At 45.2% G+C, this 26587-nt stretch overlaps 3 protein-coding genes across 8 annotated transcripts; 2 read left to right on the top strand and 1 right to left on the bottom strand.

Annotated features, from left to right (window-relative positions):
* Nucleotides 1-298: 298 nt before the first annotated feature.
* On the bottom strand, nt 299-20799 carry TK1 (thymidine kinase 1). Of its 3 annotated transcripts, none has more exons than XM_083727838.1 (7): nt 20699-20799; nt 6087-6118; nt 5184-5297; nt 4784-4877; nt 1847-1936; nt 1645-1764; nt 299-1513 (listed from the first exon to the last, which is right to left on the bottom strand). In XM_083727838.1, the coding sequence occupies exons 1-7, from the start codon at nt 20720-20722 to the stop codon at nt 1325-1327; spliced, it is 663 nt and encodes a 220-aa protein (XP_083583964.1). In that variant the 5' UTR covers nt 20723-20799; the 3' UTR covers nt 299-1324. The 3 variants fall into 3 exon arrangements, with proteins under 3 accessions (XP_083583964.1, XP_083583963.1, XP_083583965.1); XM_083727837.1 differs by lacking the exon at nt 20699-20799 and adding an exon at nt 6676-6970; XM_083727839.1 differs by lacking the exon at nt 20699-20799 and adding an exon at nt 6654-6742.
* Nucleotides 10826-18592, top strand: AFMID (arylformamidase). Of its 4 annotated transcripts, none has more exons than XM_083727813.1 (11): nt 10826-11335; nt 13532-13622; nt 14181-14285; nt 14432-14480; nt 14596-14681; nt 14767-14839; nt 15030-15127; nt 15272-15350; nt 16009-16141; nt 17153-17257; nt 18189-18592. In XM_083727813.1, the coding sequence occupies exons 1-11, from the start codon at nt 11306-11308 to the stop codon at nt 18216-18218; spliced, it is 879 nt and encodes a 292-aa protein (XP_083583939.1). In that variant the 5' UTR covers nt 10826-11305; the 3' UTR covers nt 18219-18592. The 4 variants fall into 4 exon arrangements, with proteins under 4 accessions (XP_083583939.1, XP_083583941.1, XP_083583942.1 ...); XM_083727814.1 differs by having other exon boundaries at nt 10984-11335; nt 13456-13622; XM_083727815.1 differs by lacking the exon at nt 16009-16141.
* A 340-nt stretch (nt 20800-21139) lies between the features above and the next one.
* On the top strand, nt 21140-26176 carry BIRC5 (baculoviral IAP repeat containing 5). Its single transcript, XM_083727871.1, has 4 exons — nt 21140-21313; nt 22254-22363; nt 24732-24849; nt 25353-26176. The coding sequence occupies exons 1-4, from the start codon at nt 21185-21187 to the stop codon at nt 25434-25436; spliced, it is 441 nt and encodes a 146-aa protein (XP_083583997.1). The 5' UTR covers nt 21140-21184; the 3' UTR covers nt 25437-26176.
* Nucleotides 26177-26587: the final 411 nt, after the last annotated feature.

The following is a 26587-nucleotide window of genomic DNA, read 5'->3' as shown; positions in this document are numbered from 1 at the left end:
CACCTCCTGCTGTTCTGGGTTTTGGCCAACCAAGCACTCTAAACAGCTGATGCTGTTTCTCCCAGTGCAGCTCTTAATATGAAAGGGAGAAGGAGTATGGGCATTTTCAGTGGTGGTCCTACAACAAAAGTTTCCAAGCAAGAGGCCGGTCATCTTCAACACTTCTGATGGGGAGGGGACTGAGAGCTGGATGTCTCCTACAAATCTAAGTGGGTAGCCTTTAAAAACAAAATAGACACCTTGCTCTGAAGCCTGGTGAAATGATGGTGGAAATCAATAAAAAAGGTCAAAGAAGACATTCAGTACTAAGTTATTTATTAAAATAGCCTGATGAATAAAACATTTTTCTCTTAATTGATCACTATGGGAGAAGACAGCAAATATTCATGGGAAACAGAAGTGGCAGCAGAGCAGTCTTAGGGCATGTTTTAAGTGCAAAACTGATGGTTTGCTGAATCAAATGCAGAAATAGCTACTACCATTCATCATGCAGAAGACAGTAAGATCGAACTGCCAGAAGTTATACGACAGGTACATGCCCCAAGTTTCATATATAATGAACATGATTGACGCTCTCGGCCATCCTGAATAAATTAGGAAAGTAAAGGCCTGACAGGACACAAAATCTTAAAGCCAAGACTACAAAGAACATAAGAATTGCTTATTGCCCACTTCTGGAGACACATTATATCCATCAAACCCTTCTACAGAAAAGCAGAGGCCTCATAAATTACGCAGGATTAGTAATAATTTTGTTAGTTTGGAAGCCTCACAGAACTATGCTATATAACCAACACGTAGCTAGATGTTAGATCAGAGAGATACACATAGAATTGAGGAAATGATGTTTTGCTCAGGCAGTTAGTCTAGAGTTGAACATTATGTTCCATATTCCATGTTCAAGAAGGGTGAAAGACTGGGAAAGAGACTAGCCCTTCCAAGGTAAACTGTTTAACAAGGACACTGGTGTTTGCTGAAATAAGAGACAATGGCTTTAAGATATAAATAATGTTCTAGTTTGACTAGGAAACAGGTTCTGCTAGTGAACATAGAGGAAACTCCCAATTCTATGAGACAGTAGGAAGTCTTTCCTCATAAATGTGAAGCCACTAAGAGGCGAGCTTTCGGTTTTTAGCACACCTAAATTATTAGCCTTTTGCAACATGCCCCAGCCTCATTTCCTCCTTTAAAAGCAGTTCACTCTTTCTAGTGCTTTCACTAGTATTGTCCTTTGATCCGCACACCTTTTTAACGGTATAAAGTTGGAATGAAGAACAGCACATCAATTAACCCCACAGAAGAAAAGGGCTGTCACTTTCCTAGTTCAGTGTGATGGGCTCCACTGCATGATTTGACGAGCAGCCAAAGCCTTTCGGGAACCAGCGATATCTAGCTGCTTATTTCCTCCCGGCAGATTCTCTTTGTCGTCAGTTGCCTGCTGCTGCGGCCGCTTCTTGAAGTAGCAGACACGGCAGACTGAATGGTACTTGTCTGCTCCTCCTATCACTTCCACCTAAAGGAGAGAAGTGTTAATTACTCAACAGGTAAAAAACACTTTTCTGCTGTCAGACTGATAGCAGGCACATCTCTGCCTCAGAGATGGAAAGGAACCTTTCTGAGAAGGAAAGTACAGTGGACTCTTACCTCCTTCTCTGTTCCCAGCCGCTTTGTGTAAGAGGCTTCACGGTAACACTCCATGCAGACGGCGTTTAGTTTCACCACACTCTCTGCTAAAGGGACCAGCTGCAAGATGTTGCCAAAGGCCTGCAGTGAAACAACCAGATGCAACGTTGGGTTGGGACACAGACCAGCCGGAAGAGAAAATTAAGAATTTAGAGAGGTTTACCTTTCTCTGGAAGGTTGCATCAAGGGCGGCCACAATGACAGTCTTCCCCGCATTGGCCATTGCCTCACAGAACTCTACAATGTCTGGAAACTAGACAGGAACAGAGGGGAAAAGTTATGTTCCTCCACAGTGGACAAGTCATATCTCTTAGAAATTCATAGGACTACATGTGACACAACCAGTTCTTTGGTTGTGAGGAGACGGTGACATTCTTAAGAGTATTTGCATGGTACTCTTACAGTGAAAGCCTATGGGGTGGGGAGAATAGCCAATGTGGTGTGGTCTCTTGCGGTTGCTGAACTACAGTTGCCATCAGCTTCAGCCAACATAGCCAATGGTCAGGATGACAGAAGCTGTAGCCCACCCTCATTGGCTAACTACGGCCCACACATACCCATTCAGAAATAAGCATTCATTAAGACTTGCTCCCAGGGTAATAGTATAGGACTGTACCTTAACCCACTTATGTTTAAAGCGAAATTAAGGGAGCCAACAGGTCTCACGTTCTCTAACTGAATACTTTAAGGTATTCCCTGATGGGAACCCTATCTGCTACTGCTAGAAAAGTCTCAATTATGGGAGGAAAGGATGGTGGCTTGGTGATAGATCACATGCTCTTTCTCTCTCTCTTTTTTGCAGAAGGCCCCAAGATCAATACAGTGGTACCTTGGGTTAAGTACTTAATTCGTTCCGGAGGTCCGTACTTAACTTAAAACTGTTCTTAACCTGAAACACCACTTTAGCTTATGGGGCCTCCTGCTGCTGCCGCGCCGCCGGAGCACGATTTCTGTTCTCATCCTGAAGCAAAGTTCTTAACCGAAGGTAATATTTCTAGGTTAGCGGAGACTGTAACCTGAAGCGTATGTAACCCGAGGTACCACTATACCTGGCAAGCCTGCTGCTACCACCATCACATCACCTGAATTTCCAAAAAGTCTTTAAAGGGGTGGGCCAGCTGTAGTGTGGGCTTCTCATGGTCCAAGACAGGCAATTATCGCCCAATAAGCTTTTAAATGAAAATTGTTCCTTGCTCATCCATCTCCACATACTCAACATGGGTGAGCCGAGATCAGTCTTGTATATATGAGTTTCTTCGTTTTCGTTAAAACTCCCAAGGTCTACTAATGCATTTTACATGTACAAAGCAAGAGTACATCCTCAGGTTCTCTTAACAGCTATTAGACAGCTAATTTTTGTAACAATCTGAAACACGTACTTGTTCTTAGGGAGACAAGTAACACTATATCAGATCAATCTCCACCTACTCCTGCATTCTTGACAAGAATACCAGCAGCCACAGTGCAGTCCACACCAAGAACTGACCAGTGGATTGTTCATTTACGTTTACACCCCTTTAAATTAATGTCTCTCCTAACCTTTCAGCAATACATTGTCCAAGTTCAGCTAACACTGCCAACACGGTCAAGAAAATAACTTCCAGAGAACCCACTAGCAGCAACCTGTGTGTGTTCTAGATAAAGATGTACTCCAATTACTGTAGGAATGTTGTTAGAATTGAACTACATTCTATTTAGATCTAGTCCAACATCCTATTTTCACAGCGGCCAACCAGATGCTTGCTGGAAACCCACAAAGAGGACATCAGCACAACAGCACTCTAGACACCTGCGATTCCCAGTATTTGGTATTCATAGCAACCCCTTCCATGTTCCTTTATACAGTGGTACCTCAGGTTAAGTACTTAATTCATTCCGGAGGTCCGTTCTTAACTTGAAACTGTTCTTAACCTGAAGCACCACTTTACCTAATGGGGCCTCCTGCTGCTGCCGCGCCACCGGAACACGATTTCTGTTCTCATCCTGAAGCAAAGTTCTTAACCCGAGGTACTATTTCTGGATTAGCGGAGTCTGTAACCTGAAGCGTATGTAACCTGAGGTACCACTGTACTGTTCTGTGTAAAAGAGGACTGCAATCCTACATCTACTCAGAAGTCCCAAGGAGTTCAATGGGGCTTATTCTAGGAGAATAAAATGGCAGCCCAAGTCCCCATAGAGCTGTGAAACAGACTTATGTGGTAGTAATAATAATAATAATAATAATTATTATTATTATTATTATTATTATTATTATTATTATTATTTATACCCCGCCCATCTGGCTGGGCCTCCCCAGCCACTCTGGGCAGCTTCCATAAAAACCAAAAATACAGTAAAATATCACATGTTAAAAACTTCCCTGAACAGGGCTGCCTTAAGATGTCTTCTGAATGTCAGGTAGTTGTTTATCGCTTTGACATCTGCTGGAAGGGCGTTCCAAAGGGTGGGCGCCACTACCGAGAAGGCCCTCTGCCTGGTTCCCTGTAGCTTTGCTTCTCGCAATGAGGGAACCGCCAGAAGGCCCTCGGCGCTGGACCTCAGCGTCCGGGCAGAATGATGGGGGTGGAGACGCTCCTTCAGGTATACTGGACCGAGGGCGTTTAGGGCTTTAAAGGTCAGCACCAACACTTTGAATTGTGCTCGGAAACATACTGGGAGCCAATGTAGGTCTTTCAAGACCAGTGTTATATGGTCTCAGCGGCCGCTCCCAGTCACCAGTCTAGCTGCTGCATTCTGGATTAGTTGTAGTTTCCGAGTCACCTTCAAAGGTAGCCCCACGTAGAGTGCATTGCAGTAGTCCAAGCGGGAGATAACCAGAGCATACACCACTCTGGCAAGACAGTCCGCAGGCAGATAGGGTCTCAGCCTACGTACCAGATGGAGCTGGTAAACAGCTGCCCTGGACACAGATTTGACCTGTGCCTCCATGGACAGCTGTGAGTCCAAAATGACTGTTGACCCAAGCAAGATTTATTTTATTTATATATTGTTTATTCAAGTATGCCAAGATTTCTCATGTCATGTATCACCAAAATAGCATAATGTGGGAAAAATATCTACAACATATGTTTCATTATTCAGAGAAGATAAAAGAACTTACAAACTGGCCTTCATCAATGCCAATCACAGCAGCGTTAAGGGCCTCCTGATGCACATCTTTGAGACAACAAGCTGAATAGGCTTCCATGGTATTCCTACATAGAAACAGAAATATTTGTGATAATTGGATTGCTTTGGTTATAAGCCTACTCCATGGCAAAGCGTTCATTTTCCAGTGGCACTTGCAGAATGCTCTCGAATCTAAATAGCAGCTACGTGAGAGAAGACTTAAGACAGGGAAGATGCTTGAATCCCCAGACTGAATCCCCTGAGGTCATATATTATAAAAGCATTACAGTGCCAACAGTTTAAGATAACAGTTTGTGAAAAATGGTGTGCCTGCTTGAAATTTCCCAAGCATATACACTATATAGATTGGCCCTGACATTTTAGCAATTTACCTGTCATGTGTGGAGACGCCATTGACGCAGTAGCGTGTGTCCTTGGAATACTTGATCAGCAGACATTTGTACTGTGCAATTTGGAACCGACGGACCCGGCGCATGAGTTCAGTGCTGCAAAACAAGAATGGAGATGTCCAGTGGCAAGCATAACCCAGGAAATTGTGTTTCTGGTCAGAGAGAAACAAGCTCTTTTACTAGAAGGGTACATGTGGCTCTATTGCGAGTCAAAAAAGCTGCAGCTGCTACATGAGGGAAATTACAAAAGCACAAGACTGACTGCTTTAGTCACTTCATTACTAAAGATAACACCTATAATCATGCAAAACACATTTCCCTTCCAGCTCTGGCAGAGACAATGCATTTTAAGAAATTGGTTTTTGTTCTACAGAAGGCAACACTATAATTTTAGAGGTGAAGAATAAAGAAATGGCAATTGCCTCTATTCAGTCCATGGGATCTACTCCTTGCCCTACAGTCTTGATTGGCTAGGGCATGGCAAGGTTTCATTTGATTTGTCAGCCAAGTGGCATGACCCATTACTTGCTCTGGTAAGAGCAAATGAAGGCCAGAGCCTATTTTATAGAAAGCAAACTTTTTTGGGTAAGCAAGGTGCAAATCCAGCATAGGAGACAGTGCCACTTTTGCACTCATTGAAGGATCTGCAGCCCATTAGCCCATGCCTTGATATATTTTCACCTCTAGCTTACTGACTGAGGAAGGAAGAAGTAGCGTAGTGATCAAGCAGGTAAAACTCCAGCCATTTGTGCCTCTTGTAGTAGCCATGTTACATACAGATCAGCCACGCCGGTTACCGGTAACAAAACTGGTGTGCTAGGCCCAACATCCAGATTACCATTACAAATAATAGCAGCACTTATTTCAAATCTGCAGTGTACATACCTTTTCCCGGAGAACATGGGTCCGAAGATGACCTATAGAGGTTGGAGGGGAAAATGGATTTAGGAATGTTCTCTTCTTAAAGCTAAGTACCAAATATACAGGTTGCAAGATAAATGGCTGCAGTCAGAAACACGTTGTTGAACTAGATTGAGCTCCTTTTAAGCCAGCAATTCCTACAAGAGCCCGTCCGTTATCAGAGGCCGTTCTCTAAATGCCACATCCTAGGAATCCCAAGAGGGGAGATGGCGGTTGTGCCCATGCCCTTCCCATCTGCATCGTGAGAACAGGATGGTGGGCTAGCGGGGGCCTTTGGTCAGATCCAGCTGTGCCCTTCCAGCGCCCTCACGCAGCCTTTACTCCCATTCGGAGCCGGAGAGGCGAATATCGCTTTCGCACCCCCAGTTCCGCAATCGAGGTTGCTACCCCAAACCTCTCCCTCGCTCTCCTCTCCAGTACCCCGCAAAGCCAAGGGCCCCGAAAACATCACTATAAAGGCGAACCTCCAGCCTCAGAACTATCGGCCGCTCCCCTTAATAAACCCCTCCAGCTCAAAGCCCTGTCACATACAATGGCACCAACTTCTACGTGCCTGGATCTGGCCGCGGGCCTTAAGGGGCGACCCCGGCTGCACTCCCGGCATCATCAGGCAGTTCATGGCTCCGATTCCAAGTCCTTGCCTGGGCAGATCCACCTAACGCCGGCCTTTCTTTCCCTTCGCGCGCCCGGCTCCGGCAGTTTTTATACCCGGGGCAAGCACTGTCCAATCAGAACAGATCGCGCCGTTCCACAGACCATCAAAAGGAAACCCCCTCCGCCCCTTGGCCAATCAGAGTCAAGGCGGGAAAAAACTTTCTTGAAAGTGTTTGGCAAGGGCGGCGTAGGCGCTTAAGCTATCTCCCGGCATGCTCTGCGAAAGTGAGGATTTTAATTTTTTTTAAGGGGCTGGGGAGGCGCTCGCGTCCGGTCTCCCGTCATAGTTCCTCTTTCCTGACTTTTTTTTCCTGCTTGGCAGTCGGAGAGCAGCGCCTAAAATCAGTTCTCCAGCTTTGCTTGTGCAAAGGTTGCCATGTTTTCCTTTCATCATTTCTGACCTCTCATTAACCGAGGAACCCGCGCGTATTCGCTCAAGGTTGTGTAAAATGGGTGTGAGTGGGTTTCAGCCACAGCTTCTTTGTCCCAGAACTTGTGGCCTGCAGCAGCACCCAGCAGAGACTCATCCAGTCCATTGCCAGAGTTGCAATAGTCTGGGTTGCAAGCAAAAGCGAAGATTGGCACCATTTATTGTGCTATCGCTATTAAGCTTTAACATGCCTCAAGGCTCTTTTGTTTAACCCTGTTCAGTCTGCCATCTCCATCTTGAGAGGGAGTCTAGATGCATATATTACAGTACAGCAACATGTCCAATCCCTTCAACCTTTCCTCATAGGACATTTATTTGTGTTCAGGTGCTCAGAAAGTAATATACAGGTGTGTCCTGTAGGTAAATATTCCATGTGATGCAAACTGCTGAATGTGAAATATCTGAATCGGCACATTCCTTTCCTGTTAAAATAAAAGTGTGTATTAGTCTAGAGCAGGGTAGCCCAACATCTGGCTTGAGGGCCACATGCGGCCCTAATGCCTTTTTTGGTAGCCCTTGGTAACATTTGACACACACACACCTCTCTTGCTGCCTTCCCAAAGCCCATGAGGCTTGATGGCTCTGACAGGGTCCCAGAGTCCTCCCTACTTCTTCCCAAAGCCAATAAGTGCTTTCCCAGCTTTGGGGAGGTGGGGACCCTGCCAGAGCCTCATGCCTCCTTCCCAAAGCTTGGTGCCTCTTAACTAGTTTTGGAAAGTCAGTGCGAGGGCTGGGCAGGGGCATTACATTTTGGTCTCGCTCCCAACCCCACCCCTGCCCCGTACAACAAAGCAGTGTGCAGCCTGTGGGTTCTGGTATGAAAAGTTGGACCACCCTGGTCTAGAGAGTCATTCTTCCTCAATAACTCAATTTCTTTCTACTTGTTACTCAGACACCTCCACTTACGCATCAGGGACATACAGTGGTACCTCGGGTTAAGAACTTAATTCGTTCCGGAGGTCCGTTCTTAACCTGAAACTGTTCTTAACCTGAAGCACCACTTTAGCTAATGGGCCTCCTGCTGTCGCCGTGCCACTGCTGCGCGATTTCTGTTTTCATCCCGAAGCAAAGTTCTTAAACCGAGGTACTATTTCTGGGTTAGCGGAGTCTGTAACCTGAAGCGTCTGTAACCCGAGGTACCACTGTACATACTTGATCTTCATGGATAATTTCATCCTAGGACATCTCATTTGGCCACATCATACCTGTATGATACATCTACTTTTCTTTGGTCTTTCTCTAAAATTTCCTTCACACAGCCTCCCTTATACAAATAGAAAATTGACTTCCAATGATATGTTTTTTTAGATACTGGGGGTTGTGTTTCTTTTTTTAAAATAATGTATCAATTTACAACTGACACTGAATACTGCAGGAAAGTAGCAAAATTGATCACCATGTTCTAGTTCTTTATTATTTCTTGTATAGGCTGCATTAGAGTGTTAAACGTATTAAGACTAGATCCCCCCCCCAAAAAAAACATTCAACCCACACACTATCTACCGGTTGCTGATTATCCAGCAGCTGCCATAGTACGATAGTACTGCATGCTAACTAATTTTCTTTTTCACATTTTCCCCCTTTTTTCAAGATGTGATTAAACAGCTGTCCCATTTGAATCATAAAATGGGAAAACAGCACCTAACAAGGATTTGCAATGTGAAATCTATTATAAATTACTGATGTGTTCGTTTATAAGGGAAAAAATTGGAGTGTTTCACAGTGAGGCTTGGCATATTTCTTGGTATATTTGCATATTAAGCTCACTAGCACAACATTGTTGTTAATGTTATCAAATATAACCTTCTGGCCTTTGGGGAATCTTCTTGGTAGCAAGGATAATTGCTCCTCTCATAAGGTTTGTTTAAGGGGTGTCTTACCTGTCACCTTCTTAGATTTATTCTCAGATGAGATCTCCCACCCCCGCTCACAGTGAACTAGCTCATTTCACAGCATAACAATCTTGAAAGCTTTGCTGAGTGAAAAATGTTATAATGAGTTGATTATATTGTGACTGGAACACATCAGCAAAGGTGGGAAGGGTCAGATGAGGGATTTTAGCTGAGATCTGAAGAAGGAAGGAATAAGAACAGAGTGATGAATAGTGGCAGCAAAACAGCAGAGAATTGGGGGGGGGCAGGATAGGAGAGGTTTTATGCCATAGTTTCACAGAACCAAAGCCCCATCAAACTGCCTTAGCTATTTGTGGGGAAATTTAATCAGACACTTTGTTCTTTTAAATACCTGGATTTAGTAGGTTAGGGACAGGGGATTTGCGGCCCTCTGGATGTAACTAGAGGACAGTCACATAACCCTCACCAGTGCCACGGTACCTGGGGCTGAAAGAAGTTGCAGACCAGCAACATTAGAGGGGGGGGGCATATTTCTCATCCCTGTAGCAGGTAGGTAGACACCCAATACTAATAGTTCATTCATTCCTGAGTGCCTGTCTTGATGCAGCCAAAACTGCACCAACCACAAAACAAGAGGAAGCTATCAGCAGGCTTGGAGGAAGACACAAGGTTTGCAGAAGTACCAAAAAGGGTGTAGGACACCAAAACCAACCCAGTGGGGATTGCAAATGCTTGGTGGGTATGGAATGCTAACTGATGGGAGGAGAAATGTAGGAAAGCTTGGTGGGATGGAATGGAGTACCCTTGGAGAAGGGGTGGCTGAGTGGAACACCATGCAGTGTTATGTACTGAGTTGAATAGGATCCAAAGGGCAGCAGTCTGATTGGTCCTAGAACAATAGGGTCCAGAATGCAGCAGTTTGATTGGTCCACAGGAGCCACCCAATCCAGCTCCAGGTGGAAGTGAATTCGCAACCAGATTGGCCTACAGGTGAATCCCGGAATTAGCCAATCACGTGGGGCCCATTGTGTAAATAATGTATATAAAGCAGACATTCTGGGGGAACTTCCATTCCTCCTCACCACTATGAGCTGAATAAAGAGCATGAAATCCACTCTTGACTCCAAGACTGTTTTGTTGCAGGCCCCACCTTGTATACTTAATGTCTAGGAGTGGTCAGTGTGATGCAGCAGCACTGTAGATCAGCCCTCTTGACACAGGCCGGGTAGGGTGGCAGTGAAGTTGGGGCTGCCTGGACCCACCAGCAGAGCCATTCAGGCACTTCCGCTGGTATGTCTGCACAAACCTGACCACCACCACAACCCCCATTTGCAGGAGCAAAATTCACTCCATTTTCAAAGGAGCCGCATTATGCAAATATGTGTGAGGAAGTACTTTCTCAGACTCACTCTGCATTTTTACAACAGCAGGAGAAAAGTGCATTTGAATCTAAGGAGAAGGGAGGGATTGCAGAGTTGTTTCGCAGCACACCGCCGTCATAACTAAAAAGAGCAATGAGAAACTATGGAAACCGGAGCTATTCAGGAGTTATGTTCCTTTCTAAGTGGGTTATGCTGCTTAAAGCATATCTGAGGTTGCTTTGATCTTACATACTTTGGCAGCCAGGACACAGGTCCAAAAATAGTATCCTCGAACTGAGCTGAGAGTCTGCATCAATGGTTGTTGTTTTTTAAGTGCATTGGAAAATACAATAATTGCTACATTGGGTAAATCTTTTTCTGAGTATAATAATAATAATAAATTATATCCCACCCATCTGGCTGGGTTTCCCTAGTGTGAGCAAAATTTAAAGATCACTTCTCAAAAAGAGTTTGTTTGTTTGTTTTTGGCCGGGATGGGGGGAATTACCTGGCTACAAAAATAGCTTCCCCTGAATTTGTGAACGGATTTGAGCTTGTGTCTTGTAACTGGACGATATCAGTTGCCTTGGGACAGCTGTTCTGGAGTCAGTGCTGAGAGTGAATATGACTGCCCTCCACCTAAATCCCAGCACGGATTTGTTTATTTGCAGAGAGCATAGTTCCCTATGTCAGGGTTTGCTGACCCCCCACCCCGCCCCAGCTCATGGAGCAACCAGTGGCCAAGGAGGAACACTTGATCTGTTCTACACTTTGTACCCAGAGGCTGAATTTGGTCACATGGCTGGCTCTTCTAACTAGTTGCTCTGCAGCACAGAAAACTTGGATGTAAGAAGATACAGCATAGGCCACATCTGAGCCGGTGACATGGGAAAGTGGCAGGAAATGACCAAGGAGGTAAAGGAGGGGGGGGAGGGAATGGTATTACCTCTGTGTGAGAGAGATTTTGAAATATCTTGTTTTGTGTGAGTTTGGTGGTTACAGCCTGGAAAGGATTTGAGATGTCCTCTAGAGAAAAAGAACTTCTAGAACAGGCATAGACAAACTCGGCCCTCCAGATATTTTTGGGACTACAACTCCCATCATCCCTGACCACTGGTCCTGTTAGCTAGGGATGATGGGAGTTGTAGTCCCAAAACATCTGGAGGGCTGAGTTTGCCTATGCCTGTTCTAGAAACTGTGTTACACTGATGCTGACAAAGTCTCCTTTAAGATGGGGGTGGCAAACCCCTGGCCCCCCAGATGTGGATGGGCACTCATCATCTCTGACTGTTGGCAATGCTGGCCGGAGCTGATGAGAGTCCAACAACATCCAGAATGTTACTCATTAGCCACCCTTGCATGGAGGACTAGCAGATATATTGCTTTTGTACATCAGATATGTGGAAATGGAAATGATATACACAAGGGAAAATGTGGGAGGAAGAACTGTTGGGCAACGTTCGAAAGATAAACATACATTATCCTAAAAACAGAGATATGTCTAAATTGAACGGCTGCATTTCTCAGGGTGGTCTCAGCAATACCCAAATCTTTGCAGGGTTGTGTTCAATATGCACAGCATCAATGGGAACTTTTACCCCTAAGGTTTCTTCCTAGCTGTGCAGGGTGGGGTTGAATCATTTGGTAAGCTCTCCCCTGTCCCCATGCACTGCCTTCCTGATAGGGATCCCTGCTCCATGAGAGCCAGTGTGGTGTAGTGGTTAAGAGCGGTGGACTCGTAATCTGGTGAACCGGGTTCGCGTCTCCGCTCCTCCACATGCAGCTGCTGGGTGACCTTGGGCCAGTCACACTTCTCTGAAGTCTCTCAGCCCCACTCATCTCACAGAGTGTTTGTTGTGGGGGAGGAAGGGAAAGGAGAATGTTAGCCACTTTGAGACTCCTTTGGGTAGTGATAAAACGGGATATCAAATCCAAACTCTTCTTCCTTTTTTAAAAAATATATATATATTTTTTATTGGAAATTTTATTTACAACATAACACAACCCCCCCAACACAGAAATCCACTCCCTTCAGACACAAACATAACAAACAACAAGCATAATTTACAACAATACAAACAACCAAATAAAATACTTCCTTTATCCTGTTTCTGGCATCCTTATTTACTTCTTATAAGCTATTTCCCTTATGAATAATTATTAAGATTTTCCTAATTATAACTTAAATATCCACAAAGTCTCCTGCAGCCATTAATCAAAACAAGTCCAGGTATGAATTTTAGGGCACTATTTTGTGAAGTATTCTCTGCATTTCCCCCATGCTTTTTGAAATTCTTGCCTAGTATGATCTCTAATTGCCTCTGATAATCTAGCCAGTTCAATATACTCTAACAGTTTGTCTTGCCATTCCATTTTTGTTGGCACAATTTATTTTTTCCAGTTTTTAGCCATTAGGATCCTTGCCGCTCCTGTAGCATAGAGGAATATTTTCTGATTTTCTCTTGCTATACCTGTGTCCGGTATCCCTAGTAGAAAAGCTTCTGTATTTTTTATAAAGTTATACTTAAACATTTTTTTAAGCTTATCATATACTATGTTCCAGAAGCTTTTGATTTTTTCACAGGTCCACCAAACATGTATAAGTGTCCCCTCTGTTTTACCACACCTCCAACACAGATTCGTTTTTATCTTATACATTTTAGCTATTTTGGTAGGTGTTAAGTACCATCTATAAAACATCTTGATTAGATTTTCCCTCATTACTTCACAGGCTGTAAATTTCCAGTTCTTTCTCCATAATTCTTCCCATGCTGTTAAGTTTATGGTTTTCCCAATATCTAAAGCCCACTTGATCATTACCTCCTTGACCTGTTCGTCTTTGACCTCCCACTCCAATCATTTTTGATATTACCTTAGTTTTGTTTTGTAATAGCACTTATTTTAATAATGAAGGTTCGTTTGAGAAACCTCCTTCTTCCATGCTGTGCCTGTTATTAAGTAAGAAATGCATAGCTGCAAGCTACTTACTTAGCAATGCTTTGTTTGGCACCCTCTCTGCCTGTGTTTCTACTCAGTGCCCTAGTCACCTTACTCTGAGTGAAAAGAGGGCCACTGTGGCTGTGCAAGGTTTCCTGCTTCCTCTCTCTGCAGGAGCTGGAGAAGCAGTACTCCCCTAGCAGGTGGTCTCCACGGCTGGATGCGGATGCTGTGATTGAGGCTCATGTACAGGCAATGAGCGAAGGTAAAGGGTCCCTGGGCAGTCCACTACCCAGCAATAAGTGGGATGGGAGTGGGCAGATCACCATGGGGCCACTAAACTTCTGACAGATCTTCCAGTGCTTGCTGGTTGTTGGCATTCTTGCAAAGAGCCCTAGAGTTGGTGGACCTGGTTCTGATCCAGCAAGAAGGGCATGTTTATCCTTAAGCAAGACTGCATACCCAGGGTCACTGAACATGGATCAGTTATGCTTTAGCAGTTAAGCAACCCTGAGGATGCACTCTGGCCGCAGAAGTTCTAGTGGGCCAGCTCACCTCCAGTGCAGGAGAGGGAAAATCTCACAGGAGGTTCTGAAGAGGGATTGGAAAGAAGGCTCTCCTTTGGAACTTGCAAGGAACGTTTCTTCCCCTTGGGACTGTATAGCAGTGGCAAAGCCTACCTCAGTTTTCCAGAAGGTTAGCAAGATGGCATGCAGTTTTGAACGAGGACAGGCACTGACAATCTGAAAACTCCTCTGGAGTGTGGGAGCGCAGCCCAGATGCGGCCAGGTAAGCTGCGGACTCCCATCTCTCTGCTCTGCAGGTACCCGCCATGCCCAGATTGGCACCCAGACTCTGCTGAATGTGCCCTACGGGTTGGGCGACGGAGAGAAGCTTGATGTATATCTTCCTAAGGAACACACTGAAAGTAAGAGTACAGGAGCAGCATGGGAATGATCGGGAAACTGGGGTGTTGGTGAAGTGCTGGTTGTGGCGAGGGGTGGTACCTTAGTGGGAGTTTGTGCTAAGTGATGGTCTTTGCTGCCTGATTCTTTCTCCCGTTTCCCTTTTCAGCCTTCCCCCTGGTCCTCTATATCCATGGCGGCTACTGGCAATTCCTGAGGTGAGTTGTGCTGGAGGTTGGCTAGGCCCTGGTCCTTTGACTGCAGGACCCCAATGGGATGATGTCCCACCTAGCGGAACCATCTGGGACTGCTGTTCTCTTTCTCCTCCTCTAGCAAAGATGCTTCAGGCTTTGCTGCGGGGCCCCTAGCGACCCACGGCGTCGCCTTGGCTGCAGTTGGCTACGATGTGGCTCCCAAAGGTACGCAACTGTGGTGGAAACCGTTTTCCTCTTCTGCTCTCCTTGGCATCTTGTGTCTAACTTGGATATTGTGGTTTGTTCTCAGGCCAGCTGGAGGTGATGGTCAGGCAGGTCCGGCGAAGCGTGGCCTTTGCAGTTCAGCAGTACACAGGGATCAGGTAGGAGGTGCAGTCAGGGTGAAAATACAGAGCACCTTGGGAAAAAGAGACCAAGGGGCGTGTCATACCCTGCTGAAGCCCTACAGGGTTGATGGAGGCCCTGGATAGCTTTCCTCTGGCAATTCTACTCTGTCCGACACCTTCAGATCCTCTCACCTGCTCATTTCAACCACGTCTCATTTGCCTTTAGTGGTGTTTATCTGCTTGGACACTCAGCAGGGGCCCACCTGGCAGCCATGGTGCTCTCTACAGATTGGGCAGAATTTGGTGTTGTGCCAAATATCAAAGGTACTGTCTGGGAGACACTGATTCCATTCCCGCCCCCAGCTCTTTTTACATCTTAGCATTTCCTCTTTCCCTTGCCTGAACTTCATGACCCAACTTGCACCAAGCTGGAGCCTCAGTAAGACATGGACTCTTTTTCCTTCCCAGGAGCCTTTTTGGTGAGCGGCCTCTATGACTTGGAACCCATCACACACACCTATGTCAATGATGTTTTGCACATGAGCCGGTGAGAGATGCATCTTTGAAAAGGAATTCTCAACCCATGTAGGGCAGAAAAACTGCAGTGAGTCCCTTGGGAGCCCCCTACTTACCAACATGTGGCCTATTATTGTTAACAGCCCACGGCAGACCAGTGGGCAGGTTGGCAGCATCTGTGTTGCTCAGCACAATGCAGTTCATGATCATGTGAAACAGTTTAGTAAGGTAAAGGTACCTCTGACCGTTAGGTCCAGTCGCGGATGACTCTGGGGTTGCGCGCTCATCTCGCTCTATAGACTGAGGGAGCCGGTGTTTGTCCGCAGACAGTTTTTCTGGGTCATGTGGCCAGCATGACCAAGCCACTTCTGGTGAACCAGAGCAGTGCATGGAAATGCCGTTTACCTGCCCACCAGAGCGGTACCTATTTATCTACTTGCACTTCGTGCTTTCGAACTGCTAGGTTGGCAGGAGCAGGGACAGAGCAACGGGAGCTCACCCCGTCACAGGGATTTGAACCGCCAACCTTCTGATCGGCAAGCCCTAGGGTCAGTGGTTTAACCCACAGTGCCACCCGCGTGCTTTCAAAATTGTGCTCTGCCTAGAAATGGCTGCCTTTTTGGCTTATCAGCAAGCCAGCCCACTCTGCCTCTCTTTCATCTCTGTATGGTCTGTGTGTCTTTCCTCAGGGAGGTGGCCTTACAGAATAGCCCTTTGAGGTGTGTGCCTAAGTTTGAGGGCAGGAGAAGCTGCCAGGTGCTCATCACTGTGGCACAACATGATTCTCCCGAGTTCCACAGACAGTCCCAGGAGTACTTTGAGGTGCGTTGGCTGATGTTCGCCATGTTGAGTTTCTCTTTAATATTTGGTGGTATATAAGTGTTTTTTAAAATAAACAAATAATAAAGATGCATCCATGGAATCAAATGATGTGCATCCACACTCCTACCCATGTATTTAAAGAGCCACAAATGCATGTGTGAAAGGTGAACACTACCTAAGACAGGTGAGGGGAATCTTTGGTCCTCCAGATGTCACTGCAACTCCCATTCATCCCTGGTCTTTCGTCATGGCTGGTGGAAGCTGTAGTTCAGCAACATCTGGAAGGCCAGGGGTTCCCAATACCTTCATTTTTGGAGGGGAAAAAGTGCGTCCTATGGGGCGAATGCAGGCTTTCGCTGAAGCCTGGAGAGCGAGAGGTGTCGGTGCGCACCGACGTCTCTCGCTCTCCAGGCTCCAGGAAGCTATCCGCAAGCCTTGCACGCCCAGGGGGAGTTCCCCCGGGCGCGCAAGGCTTGCGGGCGGCAGTCGGCAACGCGGAGCACGGGGCGCCCTTCGGAGGACGCCCCGTGCTCCGCGCAGGTGTTGGCAAGCCTTGCGCACCCGGGGGATCTCCCCCCAGGAGTGCAAGGCTTGCGGGCGGCAGCCTGCAGCGCGGAGCACGGGGCGCCCTCCGGAGCAGAGCGCCCCTCGCGCCAGGCAGACATGGGCCAGCCCCACAAGCTCGGGGGACAGCGGGGAGGCGCAGCACCGCCATCCCACTGTTCCCCGACCTGGTTTTTTTTGGGGGGAAATAAAGGAATTTTTTTCCCCTTTATTTCCCCCCCCCCAAAAAAGTAGGTGCGTCCTATGGGACGAAAAATACGGTACTTAATATTTGCTTCATACTTCTGGTCTCCCATCTCCCATTGCTCTTCATTATGAATCAATGAGATCACCAACTCCATTCCTTCCAAGTCTCTGCCATCTATCAGAGTAATGCATTCGGGTAAAGGGACTTGCAAGTACTGTGGTGAGGATAGTTTTGTTAAAATCCCTATTGCTTGCCCATAGGCTTTGCGTGCAGCTGGCTGGAGTGCCTCTTTGCTGGACATTGGAGACACAGATCATTTTGATGTTATTGAGAAGCTCTCCCAGGAAGACTATTTTCTCACGCAGGTAAAGGTAAAGGGATCCTTGACCATTAGGTCCAGTCGCAGACAACTCTGGGGTTGCGGCACTCATCTCGCTTTACTGGCCGAGGGAGCTCGCGTATAGCTTCCGGGTCATGTGGCCAGCATGACTAGGCCACTTCTGGCGAACCAGAGCAGCGCACGGAAATGCCATTTACCTTCCTGCCGGAGTGGTACCTATTTATCTACTTGTACTTTGACGTGCTTTCAAACTGCTAGGTTGGCAGGAGCAGGGACCGAGCAACGGGCGCTGGTACACGGGTGCAAATGAGCTGCAATAAAATGATGGTGGCTGTCAGTATATTTGTCACTTGCCATGTGTTAGGAGTAATGCTTCTTGGAGAGCATGACATGCGCTGCATCTCCAGAATACCTCATCAAGGAGGACTCCTAATTGTAGCTAAAAGCAAACAGGACTTCTGCATATATCCTTATAATTGAATGTATAAGCTTTGCCATTGTCGTGTAATGTCCAAATCTAGCATGAAGTCAAAAATGGAATGGGCGATAAGGCCTCCTTCACGCAAATATCCAACAGCATGGGAATCACATCCTTGTAGTGTGATCTCACATTACTATGGAGCTTAGTGTGAAAATATTCCAACAATGTGGCTGAGGCTGATCACATGGGTCTTCAACATTAGTTGTGGTGCTGATCAGGTGGGGGAAATCCATGAATTTAGACACACCCATGTGTCTGGAATATTCACACACTTACCCCAGCAATGTGGAATATACATGTGTCTCTGAAACACAAAGGAGCTATGTAAACACTATGGAATTTGGGAAGTGTGTGGGAGGTAGTTCCTGCTCAGGCCAACTTTATAATCACAACACACTCCCGATGATGAGTGAGAAGCTTCAGTGTTGAACCAATTTGTTATGCAAGGGAAACATATTCTTTCTTGATGTTCCAGGTGATTTTGAAAATGATTTCAAGAGGCTGATAGGTTGACACAAGATGGAACTCTCAGCCTGGAGTCCCCATATACAGCCATGAGTGGCCATCGCTGACCTTGCAAACCCACCCACCCCAATCCTCCACTCTCTATGCTGTGCTGTTTTATTTCACCCTGGGAATGGACTTCCTGCAATTGCAATTTTATCCAGTTAAGAAAGAACTTCAGAAGACACAAATCTATTGAAATGGAACTTTGAAACATATTATTCCTTGTTGCTTTGGAGGCAATTGACTCTTCAAGAGAGCACACAGTTCCTTTCGCATGGACTGCCTGACACAGAGACAGTTCCTGTCCACTCCTTTGCTAAACTCTGTTCCTCCCAGCATGCTGAGAACATTAAAATAACATCAGCACATAAATTACATCTACATTGTGGCAGTTTATCACCTTCCCCTAGGAGATAGTCTGAATCAGTGAGCACAGGCAAGGCATAATTGCTGCATAAATCACCATGTCTCTCAGGGCCTGAGCTGAAGATGGGCATCTTTCACTAACAGCAGTAACTAAACTTTTATTCAACCTTCTAAATCTATATGAAACTGCCTTATACAGTCAGAACAGTGGCACTCTGTGCTTGTGCTATGGAGGCCCATGTCTCTACTGCCACGGGCTCAATGCAGTCTTTGAATCAGGGATCATGCAAGCAGGAAGCTGCAGATTTAGAGCATAGCCAGACTGGAACAGTTCTAAAAGAAAATCGTGGAAATCATGGCAACAACGGCTATAACAACTGTGCTGCGACAGCCGGTTAGTTATGCTCTTGCCTTGGAATGGGCCAAAGTTAAGAAATACATCTCAAGACCTTGCGCAAGTAACATCAGTTGTAATGATTATTGTGCCACGAATTGGGGGATGTCAACAGTCAGAGATCAGATGAGTGTTTAATTACTTTCTCTGCCCCTTTTGCATTCAGGTGTTGAGTGCTGCACAGAGTTATGGTAACTAAATCCTAAGAAGAGGCCAATGGCCAGTCTAGCCCAGCATCCTGGTTCACACACTCACTAGCCAGGTGCCTGTAGGAAACCAACAAGTGAGACCCAAACATGAGCACTCTTCCTCCTTGCAGTTCAAAATGCTTTCCTTTCAGCCTGGGCATGCTCCAAGACTCCTGGATTCCAGGCACTGAACCAAGTCTGACCTAATGAAGTATTTAGCCCAGCTTCTTATAATGGCTTTATGCTAACAGAAGCACTTCTGCAAGGCATTTTCAACAATCCCCCCCCCAATCAACCGCACCCCTCTGTGCCATATATGCTGTATTGTTCCAGAGGGTCCACCAGCAGTATAGGTACTGGGTGCAAGGAGGATCAGATGGTGCCCTGCTTGTGAAAGCACTTCCACTAGTTGCTACCAGCTGGTGCAAAGCCACCATTGGATACAACACTTAGCTTTTTATTTTTAGAGAGTGTTCTTATACTCTGCTGAAATCCCCCCCCCCCAGATCTGCCCCATTTAGCAATACACAGTAGCAGAACATAATGTTTAATTTGGCGGAATTAAACCATTGTCTCTGGTTTGCATATGTCAGTACGCCTCACTTCAGAGCACATCTGAAAACCGGAAGCTCTGCGTGGGAGGGTAGATGCAAGTTAAAGCTGATTTTCACAATTCCGATAGCCGGAGCAGGGTGCGGGGAGAATCTGAAGTTCCAGTCCTATATACACTTGCCTAGGAATAAACCCCATTTAATTTAATGTGGCATACGAGTACACTGTTAAACTGCGCACCGTTCTATACATATTTGCGGGGGAGCTCTGTTAAAATCAGGCTTGTACTGCACATCTCCTTCGTTTGTTCATTTCTTTTAAATGGCTGACCTTTATTCCGAGACATTGAAACACATGATTAAGCATGTGTTTGTTTAATATATTTATATCTTGCTTTTCCTTATAGCAGTTGAAGGCGGTTCATAACGAACTATACTAGCAAAAGCTACTGTGACCCAAGTGGAGCAGCAAGCCAAGAGATAATAAAACCAAGAAAGAGAGCAGCTAAGCCAAGTGCCTGTAATTAAAAAAAGCACTGCAGCCATAAACTACCGGTACATGCTTACCAGAGATCAATCTCCGTGGAATACAATGGGGCTTGAACATGCAGGTCAGTCCCTTTAATTTTCTGGCGAAGTTCGCTTCTCTTCCTCTAGCAAAACATGTAATATGAATAGAAAGTGAAACGTTGGTTTGCAGTCGGCCGGTTGGGGGGGGGGGAGGCATTCCCCAATGCTAACAAAATACCTTCTCTTTGCAACTGCTGTATATGAACAAAACAAACTACTGTAACCCTAAATGCTCGATTTCAACTTCTCAGCGGACTTCTTACACACACAGCAGCAGCAGCAGCAGCCCAACTATATTTTTCTCTTTCAAACACCCAGCCTCGTTCTGTTCCAACAGCCACTGAACAAAATTTCGGGGCTTTTTGTGTGTGTGTGGGGGGGTGTATTACGACGAGAAAAAGCCCATCACCTCTGTCTGTTTACTCAGAAGCATGTCCCAAGTGTGTTCTCCCTAATATGAAGTTAGGGTCGCGGGTTATTTTATTGAAGCGATTTTACACGTGTCTTTAGCTTCTTTTCCCCATCACGTGGGAAGTGGGGTTTCTAAATCCATATTATTATTATTATTATTATTATTATTATTATTATTATTATTATTATTATTATTATTATTATTATTGTTGTTTTGTTTCTTCTGCCTCTAACTTTCGGAAATACAGCCTTATTTGCCTGTTCCAGCAAGAACAACGGAGACCTCATAGAGGCATTTTAAAGAGTTCGTCCTGTCTTGTGTTTCTGGTCTTTAAAACGTGCGCAGTTTTGCCTCTTATCTCCTCTAACTGCGTTTTATAGAGGGAGAACTACAACTCCCGACATGCTCAGCGAATAGCAGCCGATTTCCCGTCATCCTCTGCTCGGCCGTTGTTCTGACCGCGGTGTTTTGAACGTGGCAGGAATGGAGACGGAAGCTGCTCCTGCGGGTCCGCAAGTGCGGCCGGGATTCGAGGAGTTTCTGAAGGAGCACCGAGTCGCCACTTTCGACCAGTGGCCCTTTGCCTCCGACTGCTCATGCACTCCAGACCGGGTGAGGGACCCATTTCTCCTCAGCCAGCTTGCCTCCTATGTACTTTTCCTCCTCCTTATCTACTTCCTGCACTCCATGCATAATTTTACACACTTCTATCATGTCTCCTCTTGGTTGCCTTTTCTCTGCTAAACTAAAAATCCCCCAAAGTGACCTTCCCTATTAGGGAGGTTGCTCCACCCTCTTGATCATTTTGGTTTCCCTTTTTTGGACCGTTTCCAGCTGTTCAGTATCCTTTTTGAGGTGAGACCATCAGAACTGTAAACAGTATTCCAAGTGTAGTTGCACCATCAATTTGTAAAACAGTATTTTGATACTGACAAATTTATTTTGCATTCAATTTGATTTATTTTCCTAATGATCCCTAGCTTGGCATTTGTCTTTCCACAGCTATCACACACTTCATCAGATTATTATCCTCTACAACCCAAGGTCTTGTTCCTGGTCAGTCACTACCACTCTGGACCCTGTGAAATACATATAATTTTTGCCCCTAATGTGCATTTGCTTAACACTGAATTTGCGTTTCCCACTTTGCTGCTTATTCACTCAGTTTGGGGAGACCCTTTTGGAGTACAGTGGTACCTCGGGTTACAAACACCTCGGGTTATAAACACTTTGGGTTACAGACTCCGCTAACTCGTAAGTAGTACCTTGGGTTAAGAACTCTACCTCAGGGTGAGAACAGAAATCACACAGCGGCAGCAGGAAGCCCCATTAGCTAAAGTGGTACCTCGGGTTAAAAACGGACCTCCACAACGAATTTAAGTATGTAACCAGAGGTACCACTGGACTTCACAATCCCTTTTAGTTTTAACTACCCTGAGCAATTTAGTATCAGCAGCAAACCTACCTACCTCACTGCTCATCCTAACTCTTTGGATGTGTGATTGTTGAATGTACACTTGTTGAACAACTTTCCTCCCCTCTCTCTTCCCAGATGGCAGAAGCTGGATTTGTTCACTGTCCTAGTGACAATGCACCCGACGTGGCCCAGTGCTTCATATGTTTTAAGGAGCTGGAGGGATGGGAGCCAGATGATGACCCTATGTAAGTATTTTGTTGTTGGATCTGCTGACTTGCAGTGTCTCCAAATAAGTGCTTGGCATAGACATATCTGCCTTTTTACCAAGACAGAACATGATGTTTCACAGATACTACAGGGATGAAGGAAGCAAATCTGCAAGCTTAAAATAGGCTACAAGTAATTTAGATGGTTTGTCCACATCTTCCATTTTTCCCTTTGCCAAAAGCCCAATATGGCTACTTAAGACCCAGTGAGACCACTTGTCATAGGCAGGTTACATTTATCTAGTTTATTTGATCTTTGAACATCTGGCTACATTTAAGCAGGTGGTTAGATTATGCAGTATGGTGTGGACTGCATTTGCAAAGAGTGAATATTAATTCTGCTCCATGTTCCTGATGCCACACTGCACAACACTAATCAGACCAAATTCCCCTGGCTGCTCTGCAAGCCAGTAATGCTAATAAGGGCTCTCTATTGACTAGCCTGAGTCTGGTGATGCATGCCACTCCAATCTTTGAGCAGTGAGACATTCCAAGGGTTCCAGTGCTTACCCAGGTTTCCTTGGAATGAGATCAGTGGAGTCATGGTTTTATTTACACATTTATTTAAAAACCTAAGCATAGGGTGGAGGGTCTCAAAGCATTAATATCCCAACAGATCTTGCTTCCCCATTCTGTTACCAGGAAACCCCCAACTTCCAGTACAGCACACAGCTAAATGTGTCTCTCATCGGCTTTGCAGCGTCTCCCAGTTCTTTTGTTGGCTCACATAGCAGTTCTCTCTAGTGCAGCCCCACCTTCCTGGCCATGTAAGTCGTTTCTCACTTAGATGCCACTATTAAAACCCAGATCCTTCCTCTGAAGTGCATATCAAGGCACTAAAAATAGCTATCTGAGCTTCATCTACAAATGAATTTGCTTGATCGCTTTCCCAACCTCCCCCAAAATTTATATTATCTACTTCCAAATATAAAATGTCTGCCCTGCACATACAAAAAAACAAACAGCAGCATAACACCTTGCCCTTAGGTAAAGGGACAGAGACAGGCTAAAACTGTGAGAAAAGTTCTGTGTCCATATTGGCAGCAAGTGATTTGCTTTGAAGCAGGCCTAACCTAGAGACTTAGAACAAGCATCCTATACTGGACCAGTGGTGGGGTAGTAAATTTTCTACTGATTTCCCACCCCCACCCCCCTGGAAAAGGTTCTCTTTCATTAGTAACAATGAATGGATGCCAATAGCAACTAAATATTAGGGAAGCTTGACACTTTCAATGTTTCTGCCTTTGTAAAAGAAGCATGCTAGATTAGATTACTCTCTAGGGCACGAGAAAATTTTCCTACACAAATTGCCCTAATTTGCACAGAAAAATTTAACAATTCAAAAATTTGGTGGAAAGCCTAGGGAGCGAGGAGGGATGTCATCTATTCTACTTTAATTCAGGAGACCAGATATGTTATTTCAGGAGTTACTACAAGACCAGCTGGTGCTGTGCAATCCACTGCTGAATTTTTAGTAAAGCTGGCACATGACATTAAACTCGATTGCACTGAGCAGCGTAAACATTTAACATCTTCAAGAGAAAGGCAGTTTCAGTAGCTGCAGTCCCGATTTTGCATGAGCAGCAAAGAGGGCATGAAGAAAAAAAGTAATTCAAAACAGTTCCATTATTTCCCCTGCATTGGGAAATCACAGAAGAGGTGGAGCCATGGCCCTCCTCTATTATTAACATTAAACTGTTTTGGGTGGTGGTGGTTCAGAAGCTTCAGCTGGTGCTCTCTGTTCTGGCCTGCCTTCTGTTCTTAGTGCGTTATTAATGAACATCCTACTTCAGTGTTTCAGTATTTGCATTGGCCCCCTTTTGTTTTCCCGGCTCAATACAAGGTACTAGTTAAAGCAGGGGTCAGCAAACTTTTCCAGCAGGGGGGTGGTCCACTGTCCCTCAGACCTTGTGGGGGGCTGGACTATATTTTGAAAAAATAATAATGAATGAATTCCTATGCCCTACAAATAACCTAGAGGTGCATTTTAAATAAAAGCACATCCTACTCATGTAAAAACACCAGGCAGGCCCCACAAATAACCCAGAGATGCATTCTAAATAAAAGGGCACATTCTACTCATGTAAAAGCATGCTGATTCCCAGACCATCCGCAGACCAGATTTAGAAGGCGATTGGGCGGATCCAGCCCCCAGGCCTTAGTTTGCCTGCCCATGAGTTAAAGCCTCTAAATCCATGTAAATATTGGGCTCACATATGCTACCTTTATCCCTGTAAGATTTGTGAAACGTTTTTAATCTCTTAGTAGCTCTTCACTCTGAACCCTAGAGAGGTCTGCCTTATCCTTTGAGAACCATTGTGCTAATATAGTTTGTCCTTCTTTCTAGGGAAGAGCACCGGAAACACTCTCCCAACTGTGCATTTCTGGCTCTCCAGAAAGATATTAAGGACTTGACACTGCAAGAGTTTATGAGACTTTGCAAAGAGAGAATGAAGGCCTTGGTCGTAAGTATGGTTTGCAGGGAGCTGTGAATGTAGTCTAGCTTTTCCTGCTCTCCTGTTCTCCCTACAACAGTGTTTCCCAAAACTGGGTCTCCAGCTGTTTTTGGACTACAACTTCCACCATCCCTAGCTAGCAGGACCAGGGGTCAGGGAATATGGGGACTGTAGTCCAAAAACAGCTGGGGACTCAAGTTTGGGAAACATTGCCCTACAGTTTCAAAATGGTCATTTAGAACCTCACCCTCCTCCACACCAGATCATACATAGTCTCTTGCCCATAGAACCTCCTTGATTTGAAGATAGTGTTCTTCACTGGTTTGGCTGCAACTGTGAGATCAGTTTGGCTTTTCCTTCTGTTGTATGGTTTTCCTGCTTGCTTCTCAAAGTGAATAGCCACTGCCCATCCCTACCTGAAGCAAAGCCCTCCTCTTGTATTCCACTTTACAGCTCAAATACTTTCCTTTTCATTAGTTACTAACAGGAGTTCCTTTCTGTTTTTCTCCTAGAGAAAGGAAATTAACCAGAAAATTAACGACTTGGAAAAACGTGCTGAGAAGACACGTAATGCAATTGAATTGTTGCGTGTGTAATGTTCCCAGTGTACTATCTCCATTGAATACAGTGAGGCTTAAACATGCCAATCAGTCCCTTTAATTTTCTGGTGAAGTAAACATTTGCCTCTCTTCCTCTAGCAAAACATGTAATATGAATAGAAAGTGAAACGTTGGTTTGCAGTCTGCAAGTGGAGGGGAGGGGAAGCATTCTCCGATGTTTACAAAATACCTTCTCTTTGCAACTGCTGTATATGAACAAAACAAACTGACCCTAAATGCTCGATTTCAGCTCCTCGGTGGACTTCTTACACCCAGCAGCAGCAGCCCAACTATCTTTTTCTCTTCAAACACCCACCCTTGTTCTGTTCCAACAGCCACTGAACAGAATTTCTGGGTTTTTTTGGGGGGGGCGCATTACAACGAGAAAAAGCCCACAAACCTCTGTCTGTTTACTCATAAGCAAGTCCCAAGTGTGTCTTCCCTAATATGGTTAGGATCACGGTACTATGCTGTGGTAGCTCCTGAGGCAGGGCTGTTTGGAACGTGGACAAGACCCAAAGGCCTCTCGACTGCGTTCCTGCATTCACACCTGTGGCTCTGGTCAAGTTGCACTTAAGGGCTGAATGAAGATATCTGCAGCTCTCCACTGATTTCTGTGGGTTATCCTGCACATTAGGACAATAATGCCAAATATATAGATTCACTAAGGTAGTCTAATTTAACTGGAATGTCATAGTAATGTTAATGTCATATTAAAAAGCTCAGTGAAAACATCATTACTGTGAATTATTAGGATGAGGCGGGGGCAGGGAGTACCAAATATATGGTATGCAAATCTGGTAGTTTTAACTCAAAATGGTCATGACAGGGAAGGTGCCTAAAAAGGATGTGCAGTACAGTCCTACTGGTGTTTTTTTATTCATTTGCACTTATTCCCCCATAGGCACAAGAATGAACTACACAAAAAATGCTGTGCTTATAATCTTGTTACATATATAAAATTACAAAATCCCTAACAATTTTAATACAGAACAATAAAGTCTGTGTTTTCAAGAAACAAAGCGTGATGTGCACTTCTCCTTTGCCATGCACACCTTGTTCTGCTTTTACTTGTAACATGATTTTTATGCACAAACATAACTGAAAAAAGAGAACGATTTGCACTTAAATTGGAATCTTCATACTAA

This window comes from Podarcis gaigeae, assembly GCF_964106915.1.
Source record: "Podarcis gaigeae genome assembly, chromosome: 2".
In the NCBI taxonomy this organism is placed as follows: domain Eukaryota; kingdom Metazoa; phylum Chordata; class Lepidosauria; order Squamata; family Lacertidae; genus Podarcis; species Podarcis gaigeae.
This window is presented reverse-complemented; position numbering and strand designations above follow the sequence as displayed.